Source organism: Dama dama, chromosome 22 (assembly GCF_033118175.1).
Source record: "Dama dama isolate Ldn47 chromosome 22, ASM3311817v1, whole genome shotgun sequence".
Taxonomy (NCBI): Eukaryota; Metazoa; Chordata; class Mammalia; order Artiodactyla; family Cervidae; genus Dama; species Dama dama.
In genome coordinates this window covers 22,345,056-22,368,538 of record NC_083702.1, presented here as the reverse complement: position 1 = coordinate 22,368,538, position 23,483 = coordinate 22,345,056, and the positions used below count along the sequence as shown (strand labels likewise).

Here is a 23,483-nt window from a genome sequence, read left to right as displayed (position 1 = left end):
TGCCCCTTTGTGGGAATATGTGTATGTCTTTCAGCAAAAATATTATCATGCTTGGCAATGAAGTGTTGCCCCGGACCCAGGTAGAGGTGATATGCAGTATGCATTGTGTTAACCTTTCTATATTTCAGGAAAAAAGTCTGAATTCTGAAACAGGGCTAATTAACCCTAAGGCTTTCAGAAAAGGGATTTTTTTGGACCTCTATTATCTGTGGTTTCCTAGGTGGCAGAGTGGTAAGGAATCTGCCTGCCAATACAGGAGACTTGGGTTTGATCCCTGGGTGGGGACAAGCCCCTGGAGAAGGAAACGACAACCCACTCCAGTTTTGTTGCCTGGGAAATCCCATGGATGGGGGAGCCTGGTGGGCTGCAGTCCATGGAATCGCAGAGAGTCAGACCCACACACACAGACACATTATCATCCCATGAAAACTGAAAATATTTTGTTAACTATAATACTTAATTTTGGGGGAGGGGGCTGAGCTGGGTCTTTGTTGCTGCGCAGGCGTTTCTCTAGTTGTGATGAGCGTGGCCTACTCTCCAGGTGCGGTGCGCGGGCCTCTCACTGTGGTGCCTTCTCTTCTGGAGCATGGGCTCTAGGGCACATGGGCTCCGTAGTTGGGGCTCCCGGGCTCTAAGCACAGGCTCCAGAGTTGGGATGCATGGGCTTAGCGGCTCTGTGGCATGTGGGGTTCTGGGCCAGGGATTGAACCCTTGTCTCCTGCACTGGCAAGCAAATTCTTTACTATTGAGCCACTAGGAATGCCCTATTAACCATAAGTCTGCGCTTGAGATAGTTCTCTTCGGCACAGTCAGGACACAGTGATAGAGGTACATGAGGTCTTCCTGACACACAGCTGTGTTATGTCATACTCCTTAAGGTGGCTTTCATAAGTTTCTTGTTTTCTATAGTTTTTCTTACCTGGAATTTCATATCTGGCTATCAGGTGATATCTGCCTAAAGCTGTCTCTTTGAGTCCCTTTTGTATTCTTTTTACCTCAAAGCGCTTCTTTTAATCAAACAAGACATTCTGGACTGCATCTTAACGTGTGTACTTTTTCTATTCTGAAAAATCATTTTCTTTTTCTCTTTGTCAAAATTCTTCTAATTCTTGAAGGTGGATTTGAATCACTACTTCTTGCTCAAGTTTTTTCTGATCAGCTGTAGACCAGAGAAGGGTGTATGTGTGTGGTTTTAATATAAATGTAGATTACCTCCTCAATTGGATTGTAACCCTTAGCTAGAAGGGGCCCTGTTGTAAACTTCTCAGCATTCATCGTGTTTTTCATGTGATTTGCATTTAGTAAGTATGGTCATTGATTCTGGGGATTGAAGTGAGGGTCTGATAGAACAGCAAAAGTATATTCCAACTAAATTGTCCAACTGTTTGCTCCTTTGTGCTTACTGTTTTAGTTAATGTGCATCTAAGTTGCATAAGCAAACAGTAAAAATGGGCGTTACAAATGAGAATAAGGCTGCAGCCTTGCAGTTTCCCACCAGTTGCCAGGATACAGAAAGGTCTGTGTTGCTTTTATTCTGTTTAAAAGTGTGTGATGGTTTGGTTTTTTATTTCCACATACCTTTTATATTTATTTATTAATTTTTATTTTGAAGTGCTATATTTTGCTAAATTAAATGTAGTCATTTAAGTGTAGCTATTTACTTTTAGGGACTAAAGCATTTTACTAAAAACAACGAAGGGGAAAAACAGCATTTAGTAAACATCTACTACACATCTGATACCGTGCTAATAAGTAAACATTCTTTATTCATTAAATAATTTAGCATGATATGTTCTCCTGTTTTTTGTGTGAGAAATTGCCTTATCTAATGAGTGATAAAGTTTATATTTAAAATCCAAATCTGTTGAATTCTTCCAGAATATTGTTAGATAATCATAAGAGATGTTCTGTTTTGTTGCATTTGGCTGAATCATGAGGCATGCGTGGGATCTTAGTTCCCCAACCAAGTATCGAACCTGTGCCCCCTGAAGTGGAAGCAGAGTCCTAACCTCTGGATCACCAGTGAATTTCCCCATAAGAGATTTTTAGAGAGCAAAAGAATGAAAAGTAAATACTAAAGAGAAAATGCTGGGTTTTGTGAACCAGGAGAATCTTTTGGAATTGTTTCTTTGTTATATTTCTAACTGTGATTTTCAGTTTTATTCTTTGCCTGTTATCTGAATTCATATTTAATCAGCTATCTTGTGTTTAAATTGCTAATTTATTAAAATAAACCATCAGGAATGTTGCAGGACACATAACTGAAAAAGGAGAGTTGATTAATACTGTAGTATTTTTGAAGTAGAAATTTAGGTTTTATTTTTAAAAACAAGTTCAGTATTGGGCAACTGGTGTATGCATTTAGATCAACAAGTAAATTTTAACAGGAAGGTCAGTATTTGAGCATAGTAATCAGCAAAATTAGTGTTAATTTATTAAAAGTAAAATAGCTGATGCAAGATAATACTGAATCTAGGAATAAAGTACAATCAAACATGTCTTAATGTACTGTACACTTATAAGAAACTATTACTTTAGGGTTCTTTAATACAGACTATTCAGCAGTCTGTGTTAGATGCTATCTAATAGGATGATGAACTCCTGCCCCTAATGGAGGAGATAGGTTTCCTGTTCCGTATATGACATTTTGGGTGAGGTAACAGTATCTTTTCTGGGAGATGCCTTTGGAAATACTGCAGCAGAGACTAATGAGACCTTAGACCAGAGCTTGCCATATTTGTAATTTTTCTGCAGAAGGTAATAGTAAAGGCATAAGACTTGATAGGCTTGTTAAAGGATGTTTTACAGAGAACAACTCAGGAAATCTTGGAAAATACCCAGCCAAGTTTGAAAAAGGAAGGAGGAACCAGTGAAATGAAGAGATAGAAAGCAGTCTTTGTATAGAAAAAGAAGTAACATCAGATCCCGGCCATGAAAACACAGTTTAGGGTTTCAATCAGTCAAAAGAGGCAAACGTTAAGAAAAGCTGAGAAAAACAAGGAAGTAGTCATTGATCGTTTTCAGTAGCTACTTTGAGGCACAGGTTGTCAGCTGGTTGTAGGAAGTGAAGGGACTGAGTGGTGTTAGGTGGAGGCAGCGGTTACAGATCACTGTCAAAGAATAAAAACGGAATCTTTCAGCTTTTAAACGTCTTTCTAAGATGGTGGAAACTGTTGTGTTAAAGACAAAAAAAAAAAAAGGACTTTATAGAGAAGGAGAAATTGGAGCTACTGGTAAGGAAGGAAATAGTATTGGGAGGAAATTCTTGCAAGGAGGGTAGAGGAAGATACCAGAGTCAAGAGATAATCTCCATATTATGATGAAAGCAAAAAGACCAAGTTTTAAAATAAGCTTCTCCTACCTACAGTAAAGATTCTTCTAAATTATGTTTTTTAGTATCTTAATAGGGCTTCCCTGGTGGCTCAGCGGTGAGGAATCTGCCTGCCATTGCAGGAGACATGGTTCGATCCCTGGGTTGGGAGGATTCCTTGGAGAAGGAAATGGCAGTCCACTCCAGTATTCTTGCCTGGATAATCCCATGGACGGAGGAACCTGGCAGGGTTGCAAAGAGTCAGATACAACTAGTGACTAAACAACAAAAAATATGCTAATATACTTTATTAAAATCTATAAAATTTCACATATACTTCTTTTAAATACACACGCATAAGCCTTCCTTCAAAATGCTAGTCTTTTTTAAAATTAGATCCTATATAGGAAAGATTTTCACCCTGATTAGAGTTTCCAGGCAGTAAGTAGTAAAATGGGGCCAGAAATTCTTTCTTGGAGCTCTGGTTATAGGAGGGAATCAGGAATATGTTCATTTTCCAAAAGTAGACGGTAGTGTGCATTTTTATATGAATTTAAAATTTGAGCAAGGATAATGTTTATTCATGCACATGGCCAGACTAGGGTCTGAGGATGAGAACTGTTCTATACATTTTCATTTCCATTTTTAAGAAGGTTTCTTGAGTGTCTTAGGAAACTGCTTTCCTTTTAAAAATTGTTTTAAAAATATTTATTGAGTTCTTCATCAGACTCTAGTGGTAGCTATGAATGATGTAATAGGAAGTGAATGAATTAGGTTCCTGGTTTTCTTGAGATGACTTTCTAGTTAGATAGGTAAACAGATTATCAGCCTGTGTTCTCTCTTCAGTAAAGTGACCACTTAGTCATTTTACTTTTATTAAATACCAAAATAACTTCAGGATAAACCGTAGACATAATGAAATATATCTAGGAATGGTCTGTTGCAGGAAAATGTGAATATAAAAAAAATCTAAACTCATGTCTCAAATTAAGGAGAAATTATTAACCTTAAAAAGTGTTTAATATTAGGGGTTGGAGTAGTAGTTAATTATTTTAAACTATGTTTTTTTACTTTTAGAAACATTCTGTTTAAAGACAGATTTATTCAGTTGGATTAATAGAAGTCCTGTTGTATCAGATACGAACATTTAACTAACATAATCTGTCTTCCATCAGATATAAATCAATATTTGCAGTTGAAGATATAAGGATATAGCACAATTTTGCTCAGTTTTTAAATATTTTATTTCAAAGAGTTGGCTGTTTTGGAAAGGTCAGCAAGTATTTTAAAATTTTTAGAGAGGAGAGAGAAAGATAGTATTTGCTTGTCATTCCATCTAGGCATCATAGTATTGATTTACATGGAATATAATTTATGGATAAAAAATTAGTACTTGCCTAAGATTATACCTGATACTTCTTTTTAGGTGAGTGGGTGGCAGATGTTTATATGTACAGGTTTTTAGCCACAGAATGACATTTCTGAAGGCTGATTTGCCTGGCACCCAGACTACTTTTTAAAATAAAATATTTATTTATTTATTTATTTATTTGGCTGCACTGAGTCTTTGTTATTTCTAATGGGATTTTTAGTTGAAGCATGTGGAATTTAGTTCCCTGACCAGGGATTGAATCCAGGTCGCCTTTATTTGGGAGATCGTAATCTTAGCCAGAGGACCACCAGGGAGATCCCTCAGGCCACTTTATTTATTTTTTTAATTTCATTTTTATTTTATTTTATTTTTTCCCCCCAGGCCACTTTAAATGGTAGAAATGTTCTCATTTGGGAACTTGAAAGTTGGTGCTTTGGAAGACTTCCTGTCTTTTAGAACAGAAGATTAGTACGTGTTTCTGCAGTGTCAGAGACAGGTTAGACGCCTTTGCCACTTCTAGAGAAATTGCTTCTGTTGTAATGAAAGTGTCAGGGTGAATTTAATCATGTTACTGTAGATACAGCCTAGTTATTCGAACCTTAGTTGTGGAGAGAGTATCTAGAGTGTCAGCCACCTGACAGTTTTGTGATTAGAACCTTAGAGGACTGAGAGATTATTGAGAACCCTGTTAACGTGTAGTTTTAAAAAAATCTTCGAACAATGAAATAAAAAATATACTAAGTAGAAGGAGTCCTAAAAAAGACACCAATTCTATTTACAAGCTGTGTGACCTTATTTGAATCTGTTTCCTTAGATATTAAAAAAGCAAAGCTTTCAGGATAAAATAAAATGTGTCATAAAACAAAATATATACTGGTATAATGTGTGCAAAGGTACACTAATTTGAAGACAGATGGATGAGCAAACTTAAGGTGATAATATTGTACTTTTAATTTTTATTTGGTCATTTAATATAGGAGATGCATACTAAATCTAATGTCAGAATTTTTAGAAGGAAGGTTAATAAGAGAATGGAGAAATAGAAGTTAAATATAAGCCTATATTGAGTCTTTGAAATCATTCTTGTTAAATCAGCATGTTGTCATTTTGTGAAAGCATTGTAATAGAAATAACTAAAATCTTTTGGATTTTGATTAAAGCATGGTTGGTTTTTGTTGTTTTTTGCATATATATGAAGAATAAGTACACATCTTTTCCTCTTCCTTCTCTTTAAACTTAAACTTGAAGGTTATGAATACCGATGGGACTGGGAGACGAGTGCTCGTGGAAGACAAAATCCCCCACATATTTGGGTTTACCTTGTTGGGTGACTATGTCTACTGGACTGACTGGCAGAGGCGGAGCATCGAAAGAGTGCACAAACGCAGTGCAGAGCGGGAGGTCATCATAGATCAGCTCCCTGACCTCATGGGCCTGAAGGCCACAAATGTTCATCGAGTCATTGGTAGGTAATTCCACAGCACTCTTAGAGGATGAACCAGGAATGAGAAAAGATATGGTTAGCAGCTTATAAAGTCAGCAGTGTAAATTGTTGATGTTTTGATAGGATGTAAAAATCGTCTGTTAAGCCTTCTGTAATGAGAGATGGACCCTTTTTTTTTTTTTTTTTTCTTTTTAAGGAGATTATTTAATTTGTTGAAGCTCACAAAGTTAATATATTCTTTGTGGTACAAGTACATTTTACATTTTTCTTAAAAATTTGTTGCCTTTTACTTCATAGCCCATGGTGTTTCATAGTGGCTAAGTCAAGGAAGACAGTGAACAGTTTTTAGACAATTACCTTCTTTCCAAGGGTATATCAGTCAACTTCCTTCCACTTCCCACGGTCAAACCCAGATAGATGTCCCAGGAGAAAATACTCCAAATCACTTTCTTCTGGTTCCTGAAACCTCCAGACCAGTTTTCAGCATATCGCCAAGTTCAGTGATACTTGTGGATGACCCAGTGCTGGGTACCATCTAGGTATCCATGAATAATTTTTGAATCAAGAAATTTCTTTAAAGGTGTTTACCCAGGGACAAATGAGAACTCAAGTCATTGGATCGATTGGCAGGGATGGACCTTTAAATGTTGGTTCAATACTGACTGCATAGTTTGAATTGAAGGGCTAAACTTAACACCCACACACTCTGTCAAAAGAAGAACTTCTATCGTATGAATAATGCAGTTTGCTTAAAGCTTCTTTTGGGTACACAGGAAAGTAATTTTGTCATACGTTTATTCCCAGTTGATCAGCACAAGAGTTTTGACCTGCTCTGTTTTCACTTCAGTCGCTCAGTCGTGTCTGACTCTCTGCAACCCCATGAACCGCAGCACGCCAGGCTTCCCTGTCCATCACCAACTCCTGGAGTTTACTCAAACTCATGTCTATTGAGTCGGTGATGCCATCCAACCGTCTCATCTTCTGTCGTCCCCTTTTTCTCCCGCCTTCAGTCTTTCCCAGCATCAGGTCTTTTCCGATGAGTCAGCTTGTCTCATCAGGTGGCCGAAGTATTGGAGTTTCAGCTTCAACATCAGTCCTTCCAATGAACACCCAGGACTGATCTCCTTTAGGATGGACTGGTTGGATCTCCTTGCAGTCCAAGGGAATCTCAAGAGTCATCTCCAACACCACAGTTCAAAAGCATCAATTCTTCGGCACTCAGCTTTCTTTATAGTCCAGCTCTCACATCCATACATGACTACTGGAAAAACCATAGCGTTGACTAGACGGACCTTTGTTGACAAAGTGTTGTCTCTCCTTTTTAATATGCTATCTAGGTTGGTCATAACTTTCCTTCCAAGGAGTAAGCATCTTTTAATTTCAAGGCTGCAGTCACCATCTGCAGTGATTTTGGAGCCCAGAAAAATAAAGTCAGCCACTGTTTCTACTGTTTCCCCATCTATTTGCCCTGAAGTGATGGGACCGGATGCCATAATCTTAGTTTTCTGAATGTTGAGCTTTAAGCCAACTTTTTCACTCTCCTTTTTCATTTTCATCAAGAGGCCCTTTAGTTCTTCTTCCCTTTCTGCCATAAGGGTAGTGTCATCTGCATATCTGAGGTTATGGATATTTCTCCCGGCAGTCTTGATTACAGCTTGTGCTTCCTCCAGCCCATCGTTTTCTCATGATGTACTCTGCATATAAGTTAAATAAGCAGGGTGACAATATACAGCCTTGACATACTCCTTTTCCTATTTGGAACCAGTCTGTTGTTCCATGTCCAGTTCCAGCTGTTGCTTCCTGACCTGCTCCATTTTCAGCTTGGGCCAATTCACTGCTCCTGGAACATCACCATACTGCCACCAACTTAGTCAGACACCCAGTCAGCCTAGTGCAGCTCCAGTCAGAACTCCTGGGCTGGAACCATCCTGCTCAGCCTCTGGCATAGCTGGGACTGCAGGTCTGCACCAGTTTTCCTGGCCTTTTATTCCCTGTTAATCCTCATAATGCTTGTTTGTGAGATTAGAACTGAAACTTTAGATTTGGGGACAAATATAATCCTAGTTCTTTGTTAAGGAGATGCCTAGTCATTTAAATTGAAAATGTGTTGATTATGTCGATTGTGTGTCCTTTTATAATGAATTTGTATTTTAGGTTCCAACCCCTGCGCTGAGGATAATGGGGGATGTAGCCATCTCTGCCTCTATAGACCCCAGGGCCTTCGCTGTGCCTGCCCCATTGGCTTTGAACTCATCAGTGACATGAAGACCTGCATTGTCCCAGAGGCTTTCCTTCTGTTTTCACGAAGAGCAGACATCAGGAGAATTTCTTTGGAAACTAATAATAATAACGTGGCCATTCCACTCACTGGTGTCAAAGAAGCTTCTGCTTTGGATTTTGACGTGACAGACAACCGGATTTACTGGACTGACATATCACTCAAGGTTAGCCAAAGAATTGGAATATTAAAACTGGGGACTAGTGGGGAGAACTTCAAGATTTTCTGAGTCTTCATGCTGTTATCAGCTTCCTTCATTACTTAATGGGCAAGAATTCAACAAAAAACCCTTAACATTTTAAAGGAAGCCAAGGAGAAGGCCCATTCAATATTTTGTTAAGTATCTCTAGTGTTTTTAGTGCAAGATAGTTTGAGTATTCTAAATCTGCAAGACATAATCTTCCTCTGTGTCATTCTATTAGAACACATAAGTGACATTTTCCTCAGCTAGAGAGTAAGCACTTGTATTCTTCACATAAATGGCTTATAGAAACTTGACTCTTAGTTTATTAAAAAAAATTTTTTTGGACACCTGACTGAGGTAGAAAATGCCAATTATGAATTATAGCATACCTTCTCTCCCCCGCCCCTCCCATGCCTAGAATAAATATTGACAAGCTTACTGAGTCAGTAAGGAGGAGCTCTTGACCAGAAAATCTAGAGCATAATTCTTCCTTCTTCCAGATTCTTTTGGACCTGTTTTAGATAGCTTATGTAAAACTTTGTCTAATATGCAAAAATCGTATTAGAGCCAGAGTTAGACTGTAATGATGGTCAGTAAAATCTGTTAAATGAGTGAGTAAATAAATGCTTTATTGTGTGGGCTTGTGAGTTTCCTCATCTTGAGAGCAGAGAGAATGCCTATCTTGTAGTGCTTTTGTGAGCATTAAATGAGAAAATATATGTACACCAAACACTTAGGATGGCACTTTGCCATGAAGTAGGAGCTATTATTAGTAGCTTGAATTATGACTGTTTTAATTTTTAGGGGATTCATAGCTACAGTGGTCATGATATGATTAGTGTCAGATGCGTTTTATAAGGTATCAGGTTGTTGAGCTCTTCCTCAGTTGATGCAGTCACTTTGCATACTCTCAAGCACCTTTAGGAAGCTGTGTGTTTGTTAGTTGCTCAGTCATGTCTGACTCTTTGCAACCCCATAGACTGTAGCCCGCCAGGCTCCTCTGTCCATGGAATTCTCCAGGCAAGAAGATTGGAGTGAGTTGCTATTCCCTTCTTCGGGGGATCTTCCCAACCCAGAGACCGAACCTGGGCCCCTTGCAATGCAGGCAGATTCTTTACCATCTGCGCCACCAGGTTGGAAGTCAGGAAGCTGGAAGTCAGGCAACTGACTACCAGTTAAAAATCTACAATACTCTGGTCACATCTTTTTCACTTGATTACTAATAAGTTTTACAAGAATAGTCACTCCACTGTTTTCCTAGAATAAATTTCTGATTATTAAGACTTTGAAAAATTTCTCCCGGAATTGACAGTGAAACTTGAGGTTGCAGTTGTTTTCATTGGAGGTTGACGTCATTTTTTTTTTTTAACTGTGCTCTTAAAATCTGTGAAATTGTATCGAGAAATTGTGCCTTTGGCTCTTCTGTATCTTCCCCTAAAACCTTAGGGTTTTGTATCTAAGCCCTGTGACATGGTTATTAATCTTATTTCTGCAGACCATCAGCAGAGCCTTTATGAATGGCAGTGCCCTGGAACACGTGGTAGAATTTGGCTTAGATTATCCAGAAGGCATGGCTGTAGACTGGCTTGGGAAGAACTTGTACTGGGCAGACACGGGAACCAATCGAATTGAGGTGTCAAAGTTGGATGGGCAGCACCGACAAGTTTTGGTGTGGAAAGACCTAGATAGTCCCAGAGCTCTTGCGTTGGACCCCGCTGAAGGGTAAGCAGCTTTTCATATGCATTCTTTGCAACTGTATTGTGTGTGGCCTAGTTATGGATTATATTCTTGATGTCTTTAAATCATGCTTATTAGGAAGCTGACAGGTAAATCATAGATAGGTTTTATCTTAAAATCATTAGTTGAGATTTCACTGATTTAGAATTAATAATTAGCTGAATTTTACTTTTGTCATTATTAGCATTGGGTGACTAAAAATTAGTGAAATGGGTTAGTAATGAAATATTAATGATTGTATTTATATGCTAAGTACACAGCCTTTTGAAAGGTGTCATGAAGTCTATTTGCTTGCACTCTCTCCCAAGTTATACCAGATTCTAAACCTGTGAAAGTAAACCCACTGAGATAATGTGTGCTAAGAAATAACTACATTAAAAAGCTCTACTTTAGAATGTTCATTAATTCAAAAATGGATAATTACTTATTATTATAAACTTGGAGAAACTTTGATATTAAACAGTGAACTTTCTGATAAATTTATTTACAACGTGACATGTTTTTCAAGGATAGATGATCCTTCTTACATGATTTAGCAAGTTTTAAAAAAAGATCTGTATAATCAAGGCTACGGTCTTCCCAGTGGTCATGTATGGTTGTGAGAGCTGGACTGTAAAGAAGGCAAAATGCCAAAGAATTGATGCCTTCAAACTGTGGTGCTGGAGAAGACTCCTGAAAGTCCCTTGGAGAGCAAGGAGATCAAACCAGTCAATCTTAAGGGAAATCAACCTTGAATACTCATTGAAAGGACTGATGCTGAAGCTGAAGCTCCAGTATTTTGGTCATCTGATGTGAAGAGCTGACTCATTGGAAAAGTCCCTGATGCTGGGAAAAACTGTGGGCAGAGGGAGAGGAGGGTGTCAGAGGATGAGATGGCTGGATGGCATCACTGATGCACTGAACGTGAACTTGGGCAAACTTTGGGAAATGGTAAGGGACTGGGAGGCCTGGTGTGCTGCAGTCCATGGGGTCACAAAGAATTGGACACAACTGGACGACTGAACAACAACAACAACCCATCATGTAAGAAAGCTGGATTTTGAAGAATAACTCCATTTTAAAAAGCAGAAGTTAACCTTGTAAACATATGAGCACATTGACCATGGCCATATTGAAAAGTTGTTTCCCTGAATCAGTCAGTTCCATGGTCAGCTTGCTGGCCATGTAGTTAGAAAGTCATACCAAAGGCACCGTCTCTATGCTGACATGTTGTGATTGGTCTATAGTGATTTTTACTCTAGGTATTAGTTACCAGACAGATAAATTTAGTAGTTGGGATGAAGAACTCTAGTTTATGTGGCTGCTGGCAACTGTGATATTTCTCCCACAGTTGTTTTCTCTTTGGCTCTTGGGATGTACTCGTGCCTGTTAGCTGACAAGTACAAATGCAAACAAAGCCCAAGGCAACTTGAGTTTTCAGAAAAGTGTGTTTATACATTGCTACCAAGTCAACCATCAGCTCATGGACTGATGAGTGAATGTCTCGTTTGGGTAGTTGATGAGACATGGCATGCGGAGAACTTTCCTAGAGCCAGTATTCAAAGTGTCTTGAAACTAGCACTGCTGGTTCAGTCCAAAAGGCATTTGGCTGAGAATTACCTTCTAGTTCGAGCTCTGCCATATGACTGGCTTGAAGACATTAGACAGATCAGTTACACTTCTTGTAGGGCCTTGTCCTCCTCATCTGCAAAAGTCTGTACTGTGCGGCTGCTCTCCAGTTAACGTGAAAAACCTGAAAGAGGACATTCACAGGGACTGTAGTAGTAGTGTTCATTGCTCAGCTGACACACTGAGGGGTGTGTGTGATTCGGTGGTATGTTACCTCGGACAGTGTGACCAAATGCATTTCAAACTCTCCTTTTAAACTTCAGTTCACAGTTGTTAAGTTGTCCCTTTGATGTACTGCTGCAACTTGGTTTTTGGGAGAGTGATTTACACAAATCAGAAAGTAAGTTTTAAAAATTTAGAAACTCCAATTACTTGTCTTCAGAAATACACGTATTTTGTTCTGAAGTGAGTCAAATTCTGAGACCAGCGCTTTAATCCTTTGCTATCTTCTTCTTGAATATTAGTTTTATAAATGCAAGTGCTGCAGTAAGGAAACCATGGGTTTGTTTCCAATTCCTAGGTTTTGGATGGAACAGATTCATTGGAAACACTAAGGAAAGCTGACTCACTTCCTTTTTAGGATATGAGAAAAAATATTTAGTTGAGACTGCCAATGTAATTGAAAAAAATTAATAGCTATGATTTTGCTTTGCCAATTTCCTTGATTTAGTGTATATTTTCTTTAAATTTACTTAGTTACTATAACTTTCAGTACATGAATATGATCCTTTCTCTCAAATAATCAGAAGTGAAATGTTAAATATCCATTGATTTGAATTTAGATTTATGTATTGGACTGAATGGGGTGGAAAACCTAAGATAGACAGAGCTGCCATGGATGGAAGTGAACGTACTACACTAGTTCCAAATGTGGGACGAGCAAACGGCCTAACTATTGATTATGCTAAAAGGAGGCTTTATTGGACAGACCTGGACACCAACTTAATAGAGTCTTCAAATATGCTTGGTAAGCTGTATTCTTTTTTTTGTTCAGAGAGATAGTATATAATCCTTTCTGTGCAAAAATCAGTGGCTGCTGTTTACCATAGGTTAGATATGATACTGTTTATAAAACTTCATATGAATGTCTAGGTTCATCCTCTGTCTCACATTGTATCCTATTTATTAATAGTGGGTCAAGTACTTGGATTCATATCTCTTTAATAGGTGGAATTTCATTACTGTTGGGCTTATAATGGAATTTATAATTCCCTGGATATTTCTGAAGTGACTTTTTGTAGCAGTAAAATACAATATATACATTTCCATCTTTTTATGGAAGGAAAAAGAGTTGAACTGTAGACCTTTATGAAGGGAAAATGAGACCACAATCAAAATAGACCATCTACAGGAGTTTAAACAAACTCAGTGATTTTTTAGAACAAAAAAATATTAGTTTGAGGTATGGGTTCAGACTGCAGATGGATTGATTTCAGGAGACTTGTCTGGTTTAAGAATTGCTTTTGAAGGAATTCTTCTACTTTAAATTGCTTACAAAAGTAATGTTTTAAATGTTACCTTTTCTTTTTCTTTGCCAACAAGACTCTCACTTTCTCACATATTACATCTTTCTTCATCTCCCCTGTCTGCTGCCTTTCTGAAAATAGGACTCAACCGTGAAGTTATAGCAGATGACTTGCCTCATCCTTTTGGCTTAACTCAGTACCAAGATTACATCTACTGGACGGACTGGAGCCGACGCAGCATTGAGCGTGCCAACAAAACCAGTGGCCAAAACCGCACCATCATTCAGGGCCACTTGGATTATGTGATGGACATCCTCGTGTTTCACTCCTCACGGCAGGCAGGATGGAACGAGTGTGCTTCCAGCAACGGGCACTGCTCCCACCTCTGCTTGGCTGTGCCAGTCGGAGGTTTCGTTTGTGGATGCCCTGCCCACTACTCTCTGAATGCTGACAACAGGACTTGCAGTGGTAAGCTGCATTCCCCCCCTCAATGCAAACTAAAGTTAGAAGAAGAAGCAGACTTTTGAAAACACTGTAGTTCATATTCTTTGTAGAGTGAGAAGTTGTCAAAGTCCAGAGTTGATCATTTGTTTGTATAAAAGGGAAGGATTAAAAGTGAAAAAGTGCAAGTGTTTGTTACTTTTGTTCGGTGATAACTGGTTGATGTTACGAAAAAATTGATATTATAGGAAAAGTAAGTATTTTATCCTTGGGGATTAAATATGAATAGCAAAATTTGCATAGCTTCTTTGAGAGAACATGCACGTGTGCTAGACATAATTCATATTTATTCATGGTGAAGGAAAGAGCAGTACAAATAGTACAACAAAGAGACTCTACAAAATACAATCTCCTTGTCCTTCAAAATTCGCAGAATAGGCTAAAGATGAAAAATGTAAGTGTGCAAGAGGCCAGGCTTATGCGTAAATGTAGCCGATATGAAACAATAGCAAGTAGATGGGGAGGCAAGTTAGAGAGCACAGGCTCCGAACACACTGAGTGGTTGCCACCTTATTCGAGCGAATGGTACCAGCTCGTCTCATCTAGCCACGAGTCTGGGTTCACACGCACAAAGACACACACACACACACACACACACACACACACAGAGTCTGCTTGGAACACCAGGCCACGAGTCTGGGTTCACACACACACACACACACACACACACACACACACAGAGTCTGCTTGGAACACCAGGCCACGAGTCTGGGTACACACGCACAGACACACACACACACACACACACACAGAGTCTGCTTGGAACACCAGGCCACGAGTCTGGGTACACACGCACAAAGACACACAGACACACACACAGAGTCTGCTTGGAACACCAGGCCACGAGTCTGGGTACACACACACAAAGACACACACACACACACACACACACACACACACACACAGTCTGCTTGGAACACCAGGCCACGAGTCTGGGTTCACACACACACACACACACACACACACACACAGAGTCTGCTTGGAACACCAGGCCACGAGTCTGGGTTCACACACACACACACACACACACACACACACAGAGTCTGCTTGGAACACCAGGCCACGAGTCTGGGTACACACGCACAGACACACACACACACACACACACACAGAGTCTGCTTGGAACACCAGGCCACGAGTCTGGGTACACACGCACAAAGACACACAGACACACACACACAGAGTCTGCTTGGAACACCAGGCCACGAGTCTGGGTACACACACACAAAGACACACACACACACACACACACACACACAGTCTGCTTGGAACACCAGGCCACGAGTCTGGGTTCACACACACACACACACACACACACACACACACACAGAGTCTGCTTGGAACACCAGGCCATGAGTCTGGGTACACACGCACAAAGACACACACACACACACACACACACACAGAGTCTGCTTGGAACACCAAGCCACGAGTCTGGGTACACACGCACAAAGACACACACACACACACACACAGAGTCTGCTTGGAACACCAGGCCACGAGTCTGGGTACACACGCACAAAGACACACACACACACACACACACACACACACACACACACAGAGTCTGCTTGGAACACCAGGCCACGAGTCTGGGTACACATGCACAAAGACACACACACAGACACACACACAGAGTCTGCTTGGAACACCAGGCCACAAGTCTGGGTACACACGCACAAAGACACACACACACACACAGACACACACACAGAGTCTGCTTGGAACACCAGGCCACGAGTCTGGGTACACACACACAAAGACACACACACACACACACACACACACACACACAGTCTGCTTGGAACACCAGGCCACGAGTCTGGGTTCACACGCACAAAGACACACACACACACACACACACAGTCTGCTTGGAACACCAGGCCACGAGTCTGGGTACACACGCACAAAGACACACACACACACACACACACACACACACAGTCTGCTTGGAACACCAGGCCACGAGTCTGGGTACACACACACACACACACACACACACACACACACACACACACACACACACACACAGTCTGCTTGGAACACCAGGCCACGAGTCTGGGTACACAAGCACAAAGACACACACACAAAGACACACACACACACACACACACACACACAGTCTGCTTGGAACACCAGGCCCCGAGTCTGGGTACACACACACACACACACACACACACACACACACACACACACACACACACACACACACACACACAGAGTCTGCTTGGAACACCAGGCCACGAGTCTGGGTACACACACACAAAGACACACACACACACACACACACACACAGTCTGCTTGGAACACCAGGCCACGAGTCTGGGTTCACACGCACAAAGACACACACACACACACACACACACACACACACACACACACACACACACACACACACACACACACACAGTCTTCTTGGAACACCAGGCCACGAGTCTGGGTTCACACGCACAAAGACACACACACACACACAGTCTGCTTGGAACACCAGGCCACGAGTCTGGGTACACACGCACAGAGACACACACACACACACACACACACACACACACACACACACACACACACACACAGTCTTCTTGGAACACCAGGCCACGAGTCTGGGTACACACGCACAAAGACACACACACACACACACACACACACACACACACACAGTCTGCTTGGAACACCAGGCCACGAGTCTGGGTACACACACACACACACACACACACACACACACAGTCTGCTTGGAACACCAGGCCACGAGTCTGGGTACACACACACAAAGACACACACACACACACACACACAGTCTGCTTGGAACACCAGGCCACGAGTCTGGGTTCACACACACACACACACACACACACACACACACACACACACAGAGTCTGCTTGGAACACCAGGCCATGAGTCTGGGTACACACGCACAAAGACACACACACACACACACACACACACACACACACACACAGAGTCTGCTTGGAACACCAGGCCACGAGTCTGGGTACACACGCACAAAGACACACACACACACACACACAGAGTCTGCTTGGAACACCAGGCCACGAGTCTGGGTACACACGCACAAAGACACACACACACACACACACACACACACACACACACACAGAGTCTGCTTGGAACACCAGGCCACGAGTCTGGGTACACATGCACAAAGACACACACACAGACACACACACAGAGTCTGCTTGGAACACCAGGCCACAAGTCTGGGTACACACGCACAAAGACACACACAGACACACACACAGAGTCTGCTTGGAACACCAGGCCACGAGTCTGGGTACACACACACAAAGACACACACACACACACACACACACACACACACACACACACACAGTCTGCTTGGAACACCAGGCCACGAGTCTGGGTTCACACGCACAAAGACACACACACACACACACACACAGTCTGCTTGGAACACCAGGCCACGAGTCTGGGTACACACGCACAAAGACACACACACACACACACACACACACACACAGAGTCTGCTTGGAACACCAGGCCACGAGTCTGGGTACACACACACACACACACACACACACAGTCTGCTTGGAACACCAGGCCACGAGTCTGGGTACACACACACAAAGACACACACACACACACACACACACACACACACAGTCTGCTTGGAACACCAGGCCACGAGTCTGGGTACACAAGCACAAAGACACACACACACACACACACACACAGTCTGCTTGGAACACCAGGCCACGAGTCTGGGTACACAAGCACAAAGACACACACACAAAGACACACACACACACACACACACACACACAGTCTGCTTGGAACACCAGGCCCCGAGTCTGGGTACACACACACACACACACACACACACACACACACACAGAGTCTGCTTGGAACACCAGGCCACGAGTCTGGGTACACACACACAAAGACACAGACACACACACACACACACACACACACACACAGTCTGCTTGGAACACCAGGCCACGAGTCTGGGTTCACACGCACAAAGACACACACACACACAGTCTGCTTGGAACACCAGGCCACGAGTCTGGGTTCACACGCACAAAGACACACACACACACACACACACACACACACACACACACACACACACACAGTCTTCTTGGAACACCAGGCCACGAGTCTGGGTTCACACGCACAAAGACACACACACACACACACACACACAGTCTGCTTGGAACACCAGGCCACGAGTCTGGGTACACACGCACAGAGACACACACACACACACACACACACACACACACAGTCTTCTTGGAACACCAGGCCACGAGTCTGGGTACACACGCACAAAGACACACACACACACACACACACACACACACACAGTCTGCTTGGAACACCAGGCCACGAGTCTGGGTACACACACACAAAGACACACACACACACACACACACACACACAGTCTGCTTGGAACACCAGGCCACGAGTCTGGGTACACAAGCACAAAGACACACACACACACACACACACACAGTCTGCTTGGAACACCAGGCCACGAGTCTGGGTACACAAGCACAAAGACACACACACAAAGACACACACACACACACACACACACACACAGTCTGCTTGGAACACCAGGCCCCGAGTCTGGGTACACACACACACACACACACACACACACACACACACAGAGTCTGCTTGGAACACCAGGCCCCGAGTCTGGGTACACACACACACACACACACACACACACACACACACAGAGTCTGCTTGGAACACCAGGCCACGAGTCTGGGTACACACACACAAAGACACACACACACACACACACACACACACACACACAGTCTGCTTGGAACACCAGGCCACGAGTCTGGGTTCACATGCACAAAGACACACACACACACACTCTCTCTCTCTCTCTGCTTGGAACACCAGGACACAGTGTATAACAAAACATTGTTGGCTTGGGGAATCCTGATTTGTGACTCACGTGTATGTGAAGGTCCATGTCTTTTGAATACATGAGAACAAATTAGAAATTGGTAGATACGATGAAGAAATAGAGAATTAGATCAGGAAATGTAGATTCATAGGAGAAAGATAGGGTATGGTTCACTATGTTAGAAGGTAACAACTGCTGTAGGACATTGGATATAATGAATGACTGAAATTACTGTATTCTGTGCCTGAAAGTATAGGAGTCACCTAGGCAAGGATTTCGTGTTCTCACACAAGGCTGAGTTCTGAAAAAGAAGGAACTTCAGTTTATAGGTGAATGATCTGCAGTCTCTGTCACACATTAGTTTGTGTTTTACTAAAGCAAGTCACAGATTTTTTAAGCCTTTTAATTTTTCTTATTTGGACAGTGGGAATAGTAATAGTAATTACCTTGTAGGATTGCTATGAAAACTGAGTAAAGTATAGCATGATTTGATTGCTGTGGAGAATGGATTTGAGGAGGAAAATAAGTGGAAGCAGGTCGGTCAGTCAGACTGCTGTGATAATGCAGGTCAGTTTGAACTGGGGTGATGGAAGTTGTGCAGAGATGTTGATGGATTCAAGGTGTATTTTGAATGAACCGAACTTGTCAATGGATTGTATATGAAGAAGGAGAAGAGGGAGGAAGCAGGATGATGCCTAGATTTTTTATTTGAGCAGTTGATAATAAATGGGAAAGATTAATTTTCAAGAAGAATTAAGAAGTAATTTTAGTCAGGTTTATATTGATTTTCCTGTGGGAAATAGAAACATTAAATAGGTAATTGGATAGAGGAATCTCTAGCTCAGAGAAGAAGTGAAGTTAGAGGCATAAATTTTAGAAATGCCAGCATGTATTTAAAATGGGCACTTAGGGAGAATATATATACCTGGGGGTCAGCAAACTTTTTCTTTAATGAGACAGAGAGTGAATATTTAGGCTTCGTGAAGCCTGTAGTCTCTGACACACCTCTTCAGCCCTGTCCACTGTGATGTGAAAGCAGCCACAGATGATATGTTTTTAAAATTGGATCAATTCTGATAAACTTGGTTACAAAAACAGGCAGCAGGCCAGATGTACCCTGTGGGCCATAGTTTGCCAGTTCCTGGTCTGGAGAAAAGAAGGGGTCTGGTAACCTCAGGAGCTCTGGTTGAGGAGGGAAAGTTCTCAGTAGACATTGCGGAGCAGCAGCCAGAGAGGCCAAAGGATAGGACCCAGAAGGCGGGAGAGAAGATTGTTTCAGAGTAGGTCTGTGTTGTGAGTGCTGCTGAGAGGTTGAGTAAGGGAAGCCTAAATTATCCACTGGATATTTGGGTGAGGTGGTTGTTAGTAATCCTGAAAGAAAGTAATTTCAGGAAAGTAATAGCAAAAGATGGAAATAGATCAACAAGTGAATGGAGCCCAGAAAGGGGATGATAGTGTGTGTGTCATGTAGATTTTTTTTTTTTTTAAGGAGTTTGACTTTGGAAGGAGAAAATAGGGGTAAGAAGTGATGGAGGATGGAGATAGAAGAATATGGAAAGGTCTTTTGAGGTCATTGTTTGGGATGTTTATACCAGAATGTTCTAGTTGGTAAATGAAGGCTATGAGAAATCACTGCTGAGTGTCCCTGATGTCTGTCTTGGGCCATTTCTGAGATGATCAGCAGTGTTTCCAGAGGCTTCCTGTCCTTGTATTCTTTTTTTATAATGTGTATTATTTAATATTTGCGCAGAGGTGTATTAAATCCCAAAGAAGATTACAAGAGAAGTTTAACACAAAGTACTTACCCTCAGAAAGTTTTCTAACGTTGTGTTGTTTACTCCTGGACCTGTGTTTCAAAAGCTAAATCAGATCATGGCCTTTCTCTGCTCAAAATCTTCTGTTTCACAAGGAGTAAAAACCTCATTCTTCTAATGACCTACAAGTTCCTGCATGATCTGTTCCTTCACAGCCTCCCCACTCCCTTGCTTCTCTGACTTCAGCTTTTACTGTTCTCTCTCTCTGTCTCTCCATGGCAGCCACACTAGCCTCAGTGCTCTTTTCACATGTGCCAGTCCTACTTCAGGACTGTGGTACTGCATAGTTCCTCTACTGGGAATGTTTTCCTGCGAATATTTGCATGCATATACTTCACCTTCATGTCTTGACTTAATCGTGACCTCCCCAGAGAGACCTAATCTGACCTATTTAAAGTTGCAAGTCCTCCTTCACCCAGTCTCACGTTGCCAGTACCCTTAGGTACAGTTCTTTTCCCATGACTCTTAATCACTCTCCGGTATACTATGTAATTCATTACTTATATACTATGGCGTCTTTATTATGTTTATTACTTACTGTCTGTTTATTGGAATATAAATTCCATGAAGCAGTTTTTTTTCCTGTTTTTTAACTGATGTATATCTAAGGTGCCTAAAATAGTTTTCGGGTAAATAGTAGTCATTCAAGAAATTGTTCAGTAGAAGAACGAAGAAGCAAGACAGGATTTGGAAAAACAGGTGCTTTTCCATTCAGCAGCTTTGTGACCTGGGAACAATTACTTAACCTTTCTTTAAAAATTAGTTAACTATTCTGTTTGCTCACCTGTAAAGTGGAATTATTTGGGGGACTAGAAGACATTTAGTATGATGTGTGGCATGCTGGAGGTTCTAAGTAAATGCTTGTTTCTTTTTTTCCCCCAGTTCTTGGAAATAATTTTATTTTCTTTCAAAATCATGGCTATAGGGCTCTCCTTACTGATGTCATCTCATGCTTGTTTCTTCATTTGTTTACTCATGTATTTTTTCAGTGAATTTTTACTGAACAGGTAATTCACACTGGGCATTATTTGAGCCAATGAAAACTGTATCGCTGAATGAAACAGATATTAATCCCTGCCCTTCTGGAGGTTATAGTCCATCAGGATAGATATTGAACTAAATAAGTAAACTATATCATGAGGTAGATGGAGATGAGTGTTATGGAGAAAATTATGAGCAGGAAAGGGTGAGTAGGAGGATCTTGATGTTAAATAGGATCATGAGAGAAGTCCTGGCATAAAAGTGATACTGTGTCAGGAACTGAGGGAGGTGAGGAAATGAGCTGTGCTGGCTCTCTGGGAGAAGACCTGTCAAGCAGAGGGGAACAGCAAATACAGAGGCCCTGCGGGAAACATGTCTGGCATGTTGGACAAACACCTGGGGGCCAGTGTCTCTGGAACAGAGTGTAAAGAAATTAAGTCAGAGAGGAAGCAGGAGGCCACATTGTGTAATCCTGTGTTCAGTACTGAAGCAGTTGGCCTCTTTGGCAGCTTTGTGCAGGTTGAGAAAAGGTGTTTCCTCTGGGCACATGCAGCTGCCCAGGTTCTTGACTTGGCTACCTAGGTGTGGCCTGGATTTCAGTCCCTACTCGAGACCTTTGGCATAGCTCAGAGATGTCACAGTCCAACGTGGGCCTGGGCTTGTCACTTACAGTGTTCTTACTCCAGAGTGGAACCTTTCTTTAAGCATCAGGCGAAAACTTGTGTCTTCAGAGGAGAGCTAAAAAGCTCCTGCCTGCTTACACCTCCTCCTCCAGCTCCTGCATGTGGGAGTACAGCACTGAGGCAGCCCGACAGGACCGTCTGGAAACCCTTTTGCAGGAGATGAGGGGATGGTGGTTCCAGGCCACATAAATCAGCATGGGTTTAGGCTTGCAAAACTGTATATTCTTCGTCCCTTTTGTAAATAACTCGAAACATCAGCTTTCTCCTGGAAATATTTAGCCACCTGAAATTAATGTCATCCATAGACTTTTTGAAATGAGTATTTATTTGGAGCCATATTTGGCTTTGTCATCATCTATGTTTCTAGAACACCTAATCGTGAAAGCTTATTAAAGGTTAAAATTTGACTCAGAAAGAAAAAAAAAAAAACAGTACAAAGTGAAACATAACTAGGAACCAAATATATATTTAATTGATTATTTCCCAAGCAGGAAAATTTGGTAGCTAAAACTGTGGGGTCTTTCTTCTGAGTTTCATTGTATGTCTTAATATGCTCTCTTGTTGGAAGCTTACTATTCAGGACCTTTTTTTTTCCCTTTTTTTCCTTTTTTTTTTCTATTTTCTTGATTTACAAGGAAGTAGTACTGCCAAAGAATAATTCTTTTTTTTTTAAAAATGGGAGACTTGTTACCTATTCTGTTGTGACATGTATTCTTACTACGTAAGGTGTTGCTTCTACTAAAATTGCTAAAAGCTGTTAAATCAGTGTGCTGTGGAGTCTACATAATGGAGAGTTCAGTGGAGTCATTGAAATATTTTCTAAATCTTCCAAGCTAGTAATGGACTTTCAGCCAGTGGTGAGCTTAAAGCAGAATTTCAGAGTTGTGAATACCAAGTTTCTTTATGAGAAGCCATGATTTCTTCAAGATTTAAGCTGATGTACATTTGGGTGTAGGTGTAACATCAACCTGGGAACCACAAGTAAGGGCACTGTGAAGAATGGGGTTTAGGGAGAGATAAAGCAAGGAGTTCTGTTTTGTCCATTTATGTTTATATCACTGATAAGGACAAAATTCTGCTGGATTTAGGTGATGACTGAGCAACAAGAGAAGAGAGTATAATTTGGGGATTTTTTTCATTTATTTTAATGAAGATTTTAAAAATGACTGTTAGACTTTGAAGTTTTTGGTGGCTT

General features: G+C 41.4%; 1 protein-coding gene across 3 annotated transcripts in view; it reads left to right on the top strand.

Moving 5' to 3' along the window:
* LRP6 (LDL receptor related protein 6) overlaps window positions 1–23,483 on the top strand; it is a 177,566-nt gene that overhangs the window by 111,733 nt on the left and 42,350 nt on the right. For all 3 annotated transcript variants that reach the window (XM_061125031.1, XM_061125030.1, XM_061125029.1), the window contains exons 8-12: window positions 5,931–6,147; window positions 8,281–8,570; window positions 10,084–10,310; window positions 12,716–12,900; window positions 13,541–13,867. In XM_061125031.1, the coding sequence (XP_060981014.1) occupies window positions 5,931–6,147; window positions 8,281–8,570; window positions 10,084–10,310; window positions 12,716–12,900; window positions 13,541–13,867 (1,246 nt within the window). The remainder of the gene's footprint in view (window positions 1–5,930; window positions 6,148–8,280; window positions 8,571–10,083; window positions 10,311–12,715; window positions 12,901–13,540; window positions 13,868–23,483) is intronic.